This window comes from Pinus tabuliformis, chromosome 8 (assembly GCF_031772625.1).
Source record: "Pinus tabuliformis cultivar Carrire ecotype Pingquan chromosome 8, CPIR1, whole genome shotgun sequence".
NCBI lineage: Eukaryota > Viridiplantae > Streptophyta > Pinopsida > Pinales > Pinaceae > Pinus > Pinus tabuliformis.
In genome coordinates this window covers 1,723,200,599-1,723,212,835 of record NC_142294.1, presented here as the reverse complement: position 1 = coordinate 1,723,212,835, position 12,237 = coordinate 1,723,200,599, and the positions used below count along the sequence as shown (strand labels likewise).

General features: G+C 38.5%; 1 protein-coding gene and 2 long non-coding RNA genes across 4 annotated transcripts; 1 reads left to right on the top strand and 2 right to left on the bottom strand.

Annotated features, from left to right (window-relative positions):
- Positions 1-4,897: 4,897 nt before the first annotated feature.
- On the bottom strand, positions 4,898-6,424 carry LOC149242965 (chaperone protein ClpB1-like). Its single transcript, XM_089367739.1, has 2 exons — positions 6,409-6,424; positions 4,898-5,295 (listed from the first exon to the last, which is right to left on the bottom strand). The coding sequence occupies exon 2, from the start codon at positions 5,191-5,193 to the stop codon at positions 5,005-5,007; it is 189 nt and encodes a 62-aa protein (XP_089223865.1). The 5' UTR covers positions 5,194-5,295; positions 6,409-6,424; the 3' UTR covers positions 4,898-5,004.
- A 55-nt stretch (positions 6,425-6,479) lies between these two features.
- On the bottom strand, positions 6,480-8,281 carry LOC149242963 (uncharacterized). Of its 2 annotated transcripts, none has more exons than XR_016245755.1 (2): positions 6,946-8,281; positions 6,480-6,597 (listed from the first exon to the last, which is right to left on the bottom strand). It is a non-coding gene; the product is annotated as an uncharacterized LOC149242963 (long non-coding RNA). The 2 variants fall into 2 exon arrangements; XR_016245754.1 differs by lacking the exon at positions 6,480-6,597 and adding an exon at positions 6,619-6,773.
- Positions 6,653-7,097, top strand: LOC149242964 (uncharacterized). The gene is made up of 2 exons (XR_016245756.1): positions 6,653-6,767; positions 6,961-7,097. It is a non-coding gene; the product is annotated as an uncharacterized LOC149242964 (long non-coding RNA).
- Positions 8,282-12,237: the final 3,956 nt, after the last annotated feature.

Sequence of the window (12,237 nt, the reverse complement as noted above, 5' to 3'; positions counted from 1 at the left end):
CATTTAATAATCCTTTTAAGTATATATAAAATTTATATTAATTCAATATATATACTATATATCTCACCTCTTTTGACTTGAATGTGGCACTTCCTGACTTTTGAATTTGGACTTTGTATATATATGTATTTTTTTAGTTTTAATATATGTGTGGATAAATATATCAAACTTTATATAATAATAAGAAATGTGATTTCAAATGGCACGGGTTATCAACCGGCGCTAGTTCGGGTGCCTCGCAACTTTTTAACACGCAACGTATGAGGTCAACAAGAGGGGCGGCAGTAGCGAGACTTTAACACATATTGTATCGAGGGTCAACAAGAGGGATGACGACAACAGATGTGGTACGACAAGCGACGGCAACAGAAAGTGCTAGTGGAAGGAGGCAAGGACGTGGCACAAAAAATGGCGGTAGAGGACAAGCAATGTCGGGGTGGTGAACATGAACAGCAAGGGAAAGACTGTCGTCTAACAAGTCAACCAATGCAGCAATGATACCTGACTTTTACACCACTAAGACAAGCCTCTTGTTTAGCGTGAGGTTGGAATGCAGACACACTGTGGCTCGTGATGATGAGCAAGATTGCACAAGTAAGGTGTTGACAAGAAGGAACAACATACAGGGATCAGCAGAGGAAAACACAACAAAGGTGGACAATGGTTTCGACAACGGCAGTGGTCTCGACCAGGATGGCAGAACTGTGGTTGGTCGCAGTTTTTTGTTTTTATTTTTATATAAGATTTCCCTCAAATGTAGCGTAGAATCGCGGGAGAGCAAGGGATCTGAACGGTTGGCGTGGGGAGTGCCTGCGATTTTTTTTTATTTTTATTTGATTTTAATGGCCAAAGACCTAACAGAAAATCTGGTGGAATGGAAAATCTCCAAGATTGGCGAAATGCCTAGATCATGACGACAACAAGGTTGACGATAGGTTGATAGCCAAAGGTCTGGTGATCAACGAAACTTAGCTCTGATACCAAATGAAGTGAACAAAGTTCCTTCTACAAATTAATTACTCCAAAAGACTTGGAATATGAAATTATCCATTGAGGATATAAGTATTATATTAAATGTGTGAATAAGAATGATAATGAATAAGATTATTTACAATAAGAACGAGAGGTTTGCTTATATATCAGGCAAGTGTCTCTCCATGAAGAGTCATGTCTCATTTAGACATGCATCTTCAGCCTAATTATTAGCTTAACTAATTATTATTTATGATTATTATCATTTACATTATATTTATATTATTTTATTTGTTACAATGTGCTCCATTAATTTTAATTAGGCATGGAAGAGGGTTTTGACACCTTGTAGATTTGATGAGAGGCTAGATTTAAGGTCACATTACTCACCTTTTATTGCAAAGACCAAATTTCTAAAAATGCCACCATAACTGTTAACAACGTCCAAGTCTGGACATTGCTCCCTAAACTTCCTTGCTTCTCCTTGGATCACTTAAAAGGGGGAACAAAGAGAATTCATTGTGTTTGTTAACCATTAGCAACGCTAGTCACGGTTGAGGTCTTTTGATACCCTAACTGTTAATATTTTCCCTCACAAACCTGAAACTCCGTGGATGAAACTCATTTAGCCATTCGCAAATTTGAAATTCAAATGGTTTTTCAAATTTAGTTTTCAAATGAGACATCGAATATGTGTACATGGTGATATGATACGTTGTGGTGGCAATCAACATCAGAGTCAGGGGTGGCTCGATGGATGGCCATGGGGAGCCGCCAAAGATTTTTCATGCAGACGGATGCACCATTGGTACGCTGTATGGATAGGTCATTGGCTAGCTAGACCCGTTATTGTATGTATGAACATACCTGATCTTAAGAGCATGCACTAAAGCCAATCAATAACTTAGTGACTTGTTTTTAAGAATTTCCAAGCAATAGATGTCTAAACCTGTGGATCCGGTATTCGTTAAAACATTTAATGTCTCGGTCATGTGGAGGATAGAGGTCTAACCTTCATCCCTCGTGTCATTATCTCATAGCACACTTCATTGAGGTCTCATATCGAATCTTGTAAAGTCAGAAACTACCATGAAGGCTCGTGTCGAATCCGATTCAATGCAAGGCAGGGGAAATAGAAATAATTTCAATACGTGTCTTTCTTTCATTGGGTATGTACAGACGACAAAAGGGCGAAGGCAACCCTCGCTTTATAAAACACTTTCGATGTAATTATAAATGAGATAAAAGGCGAATTAAATAAAAATGATCCTTAATTTATAAATATCTTTCATAATATTTTTTTTAATAATATGAATTTCTCTTTATTCAATAATTAAATATTTAAAGTAAAGATATTGATAAATTATTTAAAAGGAAGATATTTAAAGTAAAGATATTGATAAATTTTGTAATATTATTTCAAAAATAAAAAACAATTTCATTACCATTTTAAACCAAACATGTTTAAATTCCATAAGAAACGTTTGGGAAATTTCAATTTTGACGATGCATAGAATAAACGTGGAAAATCAAGTTGTAAAAAAGTAAAATCACTTCAGGCCTGCATGGAATCTTCCCTCTACACGTGCCGGTGGGCCCTGTAAGTTCCTAGGTAGAACGAGTGAGGAATATGAAATTGTAAAATGAAATCATGAAATGCGGTTTCAGCGTTGAGTCTTCCCTCTTCACGTGTTGGTCGGCCATCAAGTAGAAGTAGTGGAATTTATTTGTGGACGTCCAAGACAGTCAAAAATTGTCAAAACGCGTGGAGAAATATCACATAAAGTGTCACAGCGCGCCGGAAGTAATATACCGAATCGTCCAATATAAATGGCATTTATGTCATCTCCCATACCCGTTTTGGTCATGCGTCTATGGTATCCAAAGCATCATTACTCAACGTGTCCACTCCTTTTTTAAATTTTGAATTCCTTTGCATCTTATTATTATACACTATCATATCCTACATTTCCAGATTTCAGTGTCAATGTAAAATATACTAGCAATTGTCCCAAAAGGTACAAAGAGAGGCCGATAGGATTATTAAATTAGAGTTGTTGAATTTCTCTAAAAGAGATATTGGTTGAAGCCTACAAGGAGCAAAGAGATTTGATGTTTGGAGTTCTATGCTATCTGGACATCATATTTCTTTAAATACAATGTAATTTTTTATAAAAGTTCAAGCGTAATGCAGTTCTGCCATGAAGACATACACTTAAATCGCTACTGGACTTATGATATTGACAAAGTTAAAGTGGTATACAAGAGAATGTATCAAGCTAAACCACAAGTTACACATCTTCAGACCTGAAAAAGTACATAACAATGGTCTGGCAAATCAATAGCGATATCATACTTGCCTTTCCTTCCACATACATACAATTGCTCCAAAGGCAAGGACAAGAAAATTTCAGCTCTAGTGAGCACCAGTGGGTCATTAAAACGAGTGACCAGAAGAAGAGGCACAATTGTATTAATCGAAAGAAAATACAAAGTTGCTAATTAGAAATCTATTGTCAAACACTATTGTTATCATAAGTAGAGTTTGTTATCACATGCGTTTACAATGGCCATTCAAGTTTCAATTTTATTAGATCAATTAGAACTTGTTTTGGTTCACAATCAATATTTTCTATTCAACTATATGTGTTTTATATATATGTTTTGCAGATAACATAAAGAACAAAACAGTAAATCTCATCCTCTCATCAATAATCACTATTAAGTTGTTTACATATTTTACTCTTCAGTGAGCCAATGAAGTGTAATTAAGATGGCCATCATTCTAATGTTAGCCAATGGAGTGTAACCATAAACTCATCCGATAGAGATCAACCACAGAATAATGTCAAGTTTTTGTGTCGTGAGATATCAACTTAGTCTTCTTTATATATTTGTTTCCAAGGATTGTCTGGTCTGGTGCAGTTACAAATTCCATTGGATAGGTTAGACAATGCAACTACATTAATACAGGCCTTCATTTTTTGAAGCCTCCATCAAACATACACAATTGCATATGTTCCCTCTTCTACAAAAGGGTGCAGTTGGTAAGAAATTTCAGAGTTCTCTATAGTTTTCCTTCTTGGTAGCCACTGGAAGAGAAGGAACTTTTGGTTATCTGCTTATGTGAACCATTTCTGAAAATTAATGATCTTTCTATGGATCATATTAATTCAAATTGTCTTATGTCAACTATAAAAATAAATCAAATCTCAGCCCAAGGGTCCATTATCGTCTTTGACTTTTCACAACATTGTGTCTAGTTGAAGCCATGATTTCTTAACCGTCTCTCCTTGTGGATCTTCTCTTTGATTATGGCGTAATATCTCATTGAAACACTGGAATGCTGGATTGATACTGGCCTTTTATCGAAACCTACATTGAATAGGCACAATTTCATTGTCCTCTCTACAAAAGGATAAAGGCGTTAAGAAATTTTAGCCATCTGTTTCCTTTTTGATAACTACCAGAGGAGAAGGAACCTTTGCTGCTCTGCATAAGTGTAAGGTCATCTAAGTTTTTTAAAACTTAATGATCTTTCTATGGATCATGTTAATTGATCCTGCCTGCTGCCTGCTTCACTAGTATTAACAAGTAAACAATGCATTAATTTATATTAATCAGCAAACACACCAAAAACATCCCTTTACTATATACTTTGAACTAAGTTCGCCGAGTACGCAGAGACAGGCAGCACCCCATTTTTAAAGTTCAAGTGCGAGAGGAAAATGTTAAAATTTAAAGAACAGAACTGAAATTTATATCGATGGGATCCATACAGAAGGAAGAAAATCATGTGAAAATTAGAAAATCTGAAACTGAATGTGAAAATTGAGAAAATTGAAAATCTCAGAAAGCAACTTTGTAAACTGAAGAGTTCACAGCTCTTAAAGATCAACCGTTGGCCACCACAACCAACTGCCAGCAAAAATAGCAGACTAAAATTACTCCCTAGACAAGTTCATGCAAAATATATGACAGACCATTGAAAATATGAGAAAATGAAATTGTAAACTGAAAAGTCCTGCGCTTTTAATATTCACTGTTGGCCACCACAACCAAAACTCTGCAAAACATCAAACTCCTAGAATAACTTTCCACTTCAGGAAGCCTATGATTACTTACAGGATCATAGGCTTCGTGAACAACAAGATCCAGAGCAGCATCTGTAAACCCTAAAGCAACACCTCTCTCTGCAAGACGAATTGCTACATCTTTCATCTGTAGTCTAGCAACTTTCTTGAGCTCATCATGAGAAAGAGGATCAAATACAACTATTTCATCAAGTCTATTCAATAACTCTGGCCTGAAATGTCTTCTAACCTGCAACAATATTCAAAGGCATGTCAAAGCACCGCAGCCAACTTCGTGATAAAATTATATGAAAAAGATGCATACACAGAGTCCCGGAATGCATTGGGTTAGGCTGTTTTATTTTGTGAAAACGATAAATTGAAGTTTATTGGAAGCAAAATTATGCACCAGCATACATTTTTGTATGCGCACCTCCTAATTTGTGCGGCTACAATTATAACATGCATACATTTGTTCACTTATCAGAATGAATTGTGTTGTAAGAATATTTTCAATGACCTTGTTGTGAATGAATATGGTACATGCTAAAAACAAGAAGAGTATGCTGCTGATGCTTCTGCTGGTGATTGATGGTTTTATCATTTAAACAATCTAGGTCTATGTTCTGTCCTATTCACTTTCTTGCTAACAAATATATCTTTCGACCTATGTAATTGTGCAGCAACAGGACAGGATGGGGATTTCAGAATATGAATTCAATTTAGATGGGGTATTGACTGGATAATGTTCATGTCAATTGAAAAATGTTTGTACTGTTATCCGAAGAGAAAGCCGGCCTTCCCACCCTCAAGTGAGTTGAGTGGCATATAGCCCCATGCTGCTCATTGCTCAACCCAAACGTGACTTTATGCTTGCGCACTACAAAACAGTGGTAGCATTTCTGGATGAGTGTGGGGATCATTGTGGAAAGGCTTATGTGAAAATGTAGATGTAGTTGTATCATACTGTCTTGCACCTAGATTGGGTTAAAAGTTAAAACTTCTTAGATATAATCTCATGACACATTTCAGAGGAATCTCACGCTGTTATGTGATTGCAAGTCTTATTACTATGACATTTGGATTTGTTAGAGCAAAGTTATGTGATTGCAAGTCTTATTACTATGACATTTGGATTTGTTAGAGCAAATAAAAAGGCCGAAACAAATTGCAAATCCCTTCAATTACAACAGGAATTTCACTTGGTTGAAACGGTGGAGTTGCTCTACACACGTGTAGGCAACTGGAATTATCCAGCACTAAATAGCTGGCTTGCAACGGGTTGTACGTGCTGGTTTCATAGATTCATTTAAAAGAAATAACAGTAATTTGAAAAGACTCTAGCAGAAGCAGATGCACTCACTGTATACGAAGGTGTAATTACGTTGTTTACTCCATCTTTAAAATCTCCACTTTACAGGAATTTCTCCTCCAGAAAAACGCTTCGATGCTAGCCATATTCAACAGTGACATTGGCAGACCCGGTTTCTCTGGCTTTCTGTGCAACGAGGCAAGGGATCTATGCTGCCGCCTCAGCATGGATGAAGAGGATCTAATTTAAAAAAACAAGAAACCACCTCTCAGCGTCGATGAAGAGGGTCTAATTCTCACAGGGTCGAATTTCACAGAATTGCTCATCTATTCGCCATGAGCACCCGCAAACGTAGCCTACAGTAATGGCGGACCGGTTCACAAGGTGTCATGGGTACCAGACGCTTTCTGGTAAGTCTGAAAATAATTTTGAATTTTCTAAACCAGTTAGGTAATTCAATTGAACAAGATCAATCCTCATGTTGCTTGAAAACAAATAGACATTCCTTCTCTGTGAAAGCTACCTTCGAGATCTTTGTGAAATTCTACCTTTGTGAAATTCATAGCTAGAGGTTTCTTAAAGTAATACCTTTTCTTGTGATAGTGGCATCCGTTGGCTTGTGGAAACCGCTTGCCAAAATGATGACCCAGGTTCAAAAATCGAGCAGGTGTGATCCTTTGGTAACGAGTTTGTTGGATTCTTTCCGAGGTGTTGGCTGTTGAGGCTGCAAACATGCTAATGCGGAGGTCCTGTTAATGGTAGTGCCTATATTGATGTTGTTATTGCTGATTAGGTGCAAGTTTCAGGTGGCTTTGATGGAATTGATATCCTTAATTACATCTTGGTAGACAAAGGTCATCTGATTGTACAGCTGATATTGTCAGGACTCCTGTACCCTCTTTAACCAAAAAGGGTTCAGACAGGTCGAACATGTAACATTAAAAACAAGTTGCTTTTGCGGATTTTTTCCCCATTTATTCCAATTTTCCTTTTGCAAACTGCTCTCTCAGATTCTGTAGACCTATAATTATATAATTATATGGGGTCTTTTCGCTATCCATTATCTCCGAACCGCAGAGAATATGCACTTGACCAGTGGAATGCTTGGTTGGCACGTTGATGCTGTTGTAGAATTGCCCGTCTCTCTAAATATAAGGGAATTCTACTGTACAAATGGCAGAATTTGTGCACAATATATTGGAATTTTTGGAAAATAATCACTTCACAAATGCAGAAGCTGCTTTACGATCCGAGTTGATGACACGACTGAGTTCAAATGGCTCTGATTCCCTCTCACTTTCAGATGAGTTGAAACAAGAAAGTGGAGCAAGGCACAATGAAATCTGCAATGGAGGTCGGGGGCCCGAGTGGAGAGATGCTGGATATATGCACATTAAAGATGATAGACCATATCACTTGAACAGAGGCACATCCTTTGAGAATGGCGTGGATGGCCTCAAGGATGAAGCTGAAAAATCAAGGTCTTTTCTTTTTTCTCGCAAGGCCATGTTAAACAAATCAAGAGATTCAGAACTTCTAGTGAAGGAGTTGGGATGCTATTCCTCTAAATATGAGCCTTCTGGAGAGCGCAGAGATCAGAAAACTGAACAGGCTGTTTCTGAAGCGAAGGAGATGTCTGCCTTAGAAGACGACTATGCAGATGAAGCTTGGATATGCAGTAAAACTCCTTCTGTACCGAAACAATTGCAAGATTCTGCAGGAGCCGGTGAAGAGAGGTTCATGTTTCAGAAGGATAATATGCTGTCCACGATCTGCTTGAACCGCCGCATCTTGTCCAACAACGTTCACCGCACCAGACGCAGGTTGTTGGGCAGAGGTTCCACAATCCACCGCACCAGACGCAGGTTGTTGGGCAAGGTTCGACCATCCACGGATTAACAGCGCATACAGAGGCAGCATTAACAACTGCGAAACTGCAAAGATGAAGAAAATGCCAGGTGTCAACCCTAGAATGCAAAGATGAAGAAAATGCCAAGTGTCAACCCTAGAATGAAAGGGACGACGAAAGAGTCTCTTTCAAAGGGAAGGCCTATCGGCCTAATTATAAAATAAATATTTTGATACCTATTTTAAATTAATGTTTATAAGTTTTTACTAATTATTTTATTTCTACAATTATATTAATTTTAATTAAATAAATACTTTAATAATATAATTACTCTTAAATTTTTCATCTTTTGGATCTTTGATTTGTTCTAATAAATTTTTATTAAGGTTCTTTAAAAACTCTGATAAGTGCTTCTTGAGTTCTTTCTTCGTAACTTTAATCTTCTTCACTTGCGCAAGTAAATTTTCGACGTGGTCTTTGAGACAAGAATTTTCTTCGTCCTTTTCCATTATTTCTTTGTGATGCATATCCACAAATTCAGCGGATTGTCGCTTAAGTATTGTGATTTCTTGTTTTACCTCTCTTTGGAATTGTTTTTGTTCATTACTTAGAAATTTCATTTTTTTCACTTCTTTTATCTTCCCATTTTTTTATTTATTTGATTTAATAATCCTTTTAAGTATGTATAAAATTTATATTAATTCAATATATATACTATATATTTCACCTCTTTTGACTTGAATGTGGCACTTCCCGACTTTTGAATTTGGACTTTGTATATTAATTTTATTTATTTATTTTTTAATATAGTTTTAATATATGTGTGGATAAATATATCAAACTTTATAAAATAATAAGAAATGTTGAAAAAAAAGAGCGGGGAACTTGAGACCTCTACCGATGGCAAGCAAAGGATTCGAACCCTCGCCGTTCACCTGCATCCGCAAGATAACTTTGAGCTTCAGGCTTCGATACTTCACACAATGGGGCCAGAATTTGATGGTCTGTAGGTCGGATCCGCGCTGGGAGCGTGGAAAACGAAGCAGGAGTTGCGAATGACGCTTTGTCTCCATGCCACGAACGCTCTTGTATGGCATGCAACCCTTGCCGTTAAGCACGATTTATCTTGCAATCACATTTATTTTCTCATTGATGACCAACAAAACGCACTCAGGCTGGAAACGGGCAAACGCCATGCTTTCGCTCTCCCCCAAGGCCTCCCAAACGGAGCCTCTATTGAAATTTATGACCTCCGGCAGGTATTTAACAATTTCATCATTATAATTATCTCTACCTTTCCATATTATGCTGCATTGGATAATAGATGTATCTGCAGCAAGGAGAAGGCTAGGGTTCCTACCGACGCACTGCATCAACCTGATTGGCCAGAGAAATACCCTAGAAACAGATCCATCGCCCACAAGACGGTGTGAGAATGGATAGGGGCCGAGGGGCCTACTGTGTCCAGGTATTTAACAGGACAACAGAGTTCCTGCGCAAATGTATGGAAACTATCTACAGAGGATCCAATAAAACTTAATGCATTGGCTGGGTACGTGAAAAACGACCCATACAAACCAGCTCCGGAGGAACCATGGCGCGGACAGAATACAAAAATCAGAGGTGCTTTTGGATTCACAGAGAAAACGCCCAATCCAACAGACAATGGCTCCAAAGATGTTGTTTCAAACAGTATGGGCGAAGATCAGATACAAATCTTCATCAAATTGATAAGGGGCAGACATCACTGCATGCGGCTCAGAAAGGGGGTGAATATTCAAGAATTAAAGAAGGAAATCTAGATTCAACTTGGAACCCCCGCAAAATACCAAAATATGATATATACTGGACGCAGTCTACAGGATATCCATACATTACAGGAATATGGTATCAGCGACGATTTAACTATCATTCTTAATCTGAGATTGCATGGCGGAAGCAATGGAGCCAGCTCAAAAAATACAGGTTCCTTTCGCGACGTAGTCAAAGGAAAGGAAAAAATGCAACATAAACTAGCATTAACACCAGAGCTACCAGGTACCTATATTGTGGAACAAAAACTGGAATCTCCAATGCTCCAGGTAACTTTGCCGGAGGTAACTAATCTACACACTGATCTATCCACTCATGCTGTTATCTATAGATTTCATGGTTTCTGGCCAAAATCCGACGCTCTGCATCACAATCCTCTCCACATGGTCACCTAACTATGAAGTTCACCTATGCTCAAAAGGTTTTTTCATAGTTAGATTCAACAAAGAACAAGAACATGACAATATCATCAATCAGGGGCCTTGGTTTTAGGGCAATGTCGGCCTCTTCACCATCCCCTAGTTTTCTGATTTTGATGCAAATATTATGAAAGTCTCAACAATGCCTGTTTGGGTGAGGCTTCATAACCTCCCTCTACACTTCTGGCATCACAAAGTATTAACAGCCATTGGGAACTCCTTGGGGAAATTCCTAAAAATAGATGAAGACAGAGTTAACATGGGAATCTTCACATTTGCCAGAATATGTGTAGAAGTGGACCTGAGTCAGGGGCCACCTGATCTCATTACATTGAACTATAATAATACACCGAGGGCACAACCACTTGACTATGAGAATACAACATTCAGATGCCACAGCTACATGCAAATAGGGCATCTTCAAAACACTTGCCCAGTAGCCAGAAAGGACCCCAAAGGGAATAAGAAACAACAAAAAAAGACCAATGGGTGGCAGCATACCAACTGGCGAGAAGAAGAGGACATGCAGACAGAACCTACAGGAAACCAATCAGAACCTAACATACAAATGGGACAGAAATATACACCGGAAGAAAATACCCCAGATTCCCATTTGGGGCTAGATAATATGAAACAACAACAAGAATTTCAGCTAGAAGTAAGCAGCACCAAACGAACTCATGGATCTGAAGGATCAGAATCTGATAAAGAACATCCAATAAACACAATGGAAAACCAGATAGCCATACTTGCACCCACTCCCAACTCTGAAGGTTGGCGAAGGGTGGAGAAGAAGAAGGGTAGAAAAGTATAGGCCAGCTGGAAGTTATTTTTTTCTTTTCCATATTGTAACCTTGTTCTCCTGTCATTACAGGGACAACCATCTGCATATGCTTAAGCATCTACAAAATGTAATTTTTTCATATGAATAAAATTACGGCTTTTTCTACGGGAAAAAAATATATTAAGAAATGTGATTTCAAATGGCACGGGTTATCAACCGGCACTAGTTCGGGTGCCTCGCAACTTTTTAACACGCAGCGTATGAGGTCAACAAGAGGGGCGGCAATAGCGAGACTTTAACACATATTGTATCGAGGGTCAACAAGAGGGACAACGACAACAGATGTGGTACGACGGGCGACGACAATGGAAAGTGCTAGTGGAAGGAGGCAAGGACATGGCACAATAGACGGCGGTAGAGGACAAGCAATGTCGGGGTGGTGAACACACACAGCAAGGGAAAGACTGTCCTCTGACAAGTCAACCAATGCGGCAATGATACCTGACTTTTAACCACTAAGACAAGCCTCTTGTTTGGCGTGAGGTTGGAATGCGGACACGCAGTGGCTCGTGATGATGAGCAGCACTGCACACATAAGGTGTTGACAAGCAGGAACAACATACAGGGAGCAGCAGAGGAAAACACAGCGAAGGTGGACAATGGTTTCGACAACGGCAGTGGTCTCGACCAGGACAACAGAACTGTGGTTGGTCGCAGCTTTTTGTTTTTCTTTTTATATAAGATTTCCCTCAAATGTAGCATAGAACTGTGGGAGAGTGATGGATCTGAACGGTTGGCGTGGGGAGTGCCTGCGATTTTTTTATTTTTATTTGATTTTAATGGCCAAAGACCTAACGGAAAATCTAGTGGAATGGAGAATCTCCAAGACTGGTGAAACGCCTAGATCACGACGACAACAAGGTTGATGATAGGTTGATAGCCAAAGGCCTGGTGATCAACCAAACCTGGCTCTGATACCAAATGAAGCGAACAAAGTTCCTTCTACAAATTAATTA

Bases quoted from the DNA above. Each gene is read 5' to 3' on its own strand.
- LOC149242965 (XM_089367739.1), bottom strand. From the start codon at position 5,193: ATGAAAGATGTAGCAATTCGTCTTGCAGAGAGAGGTGTTGCTTTAGGG.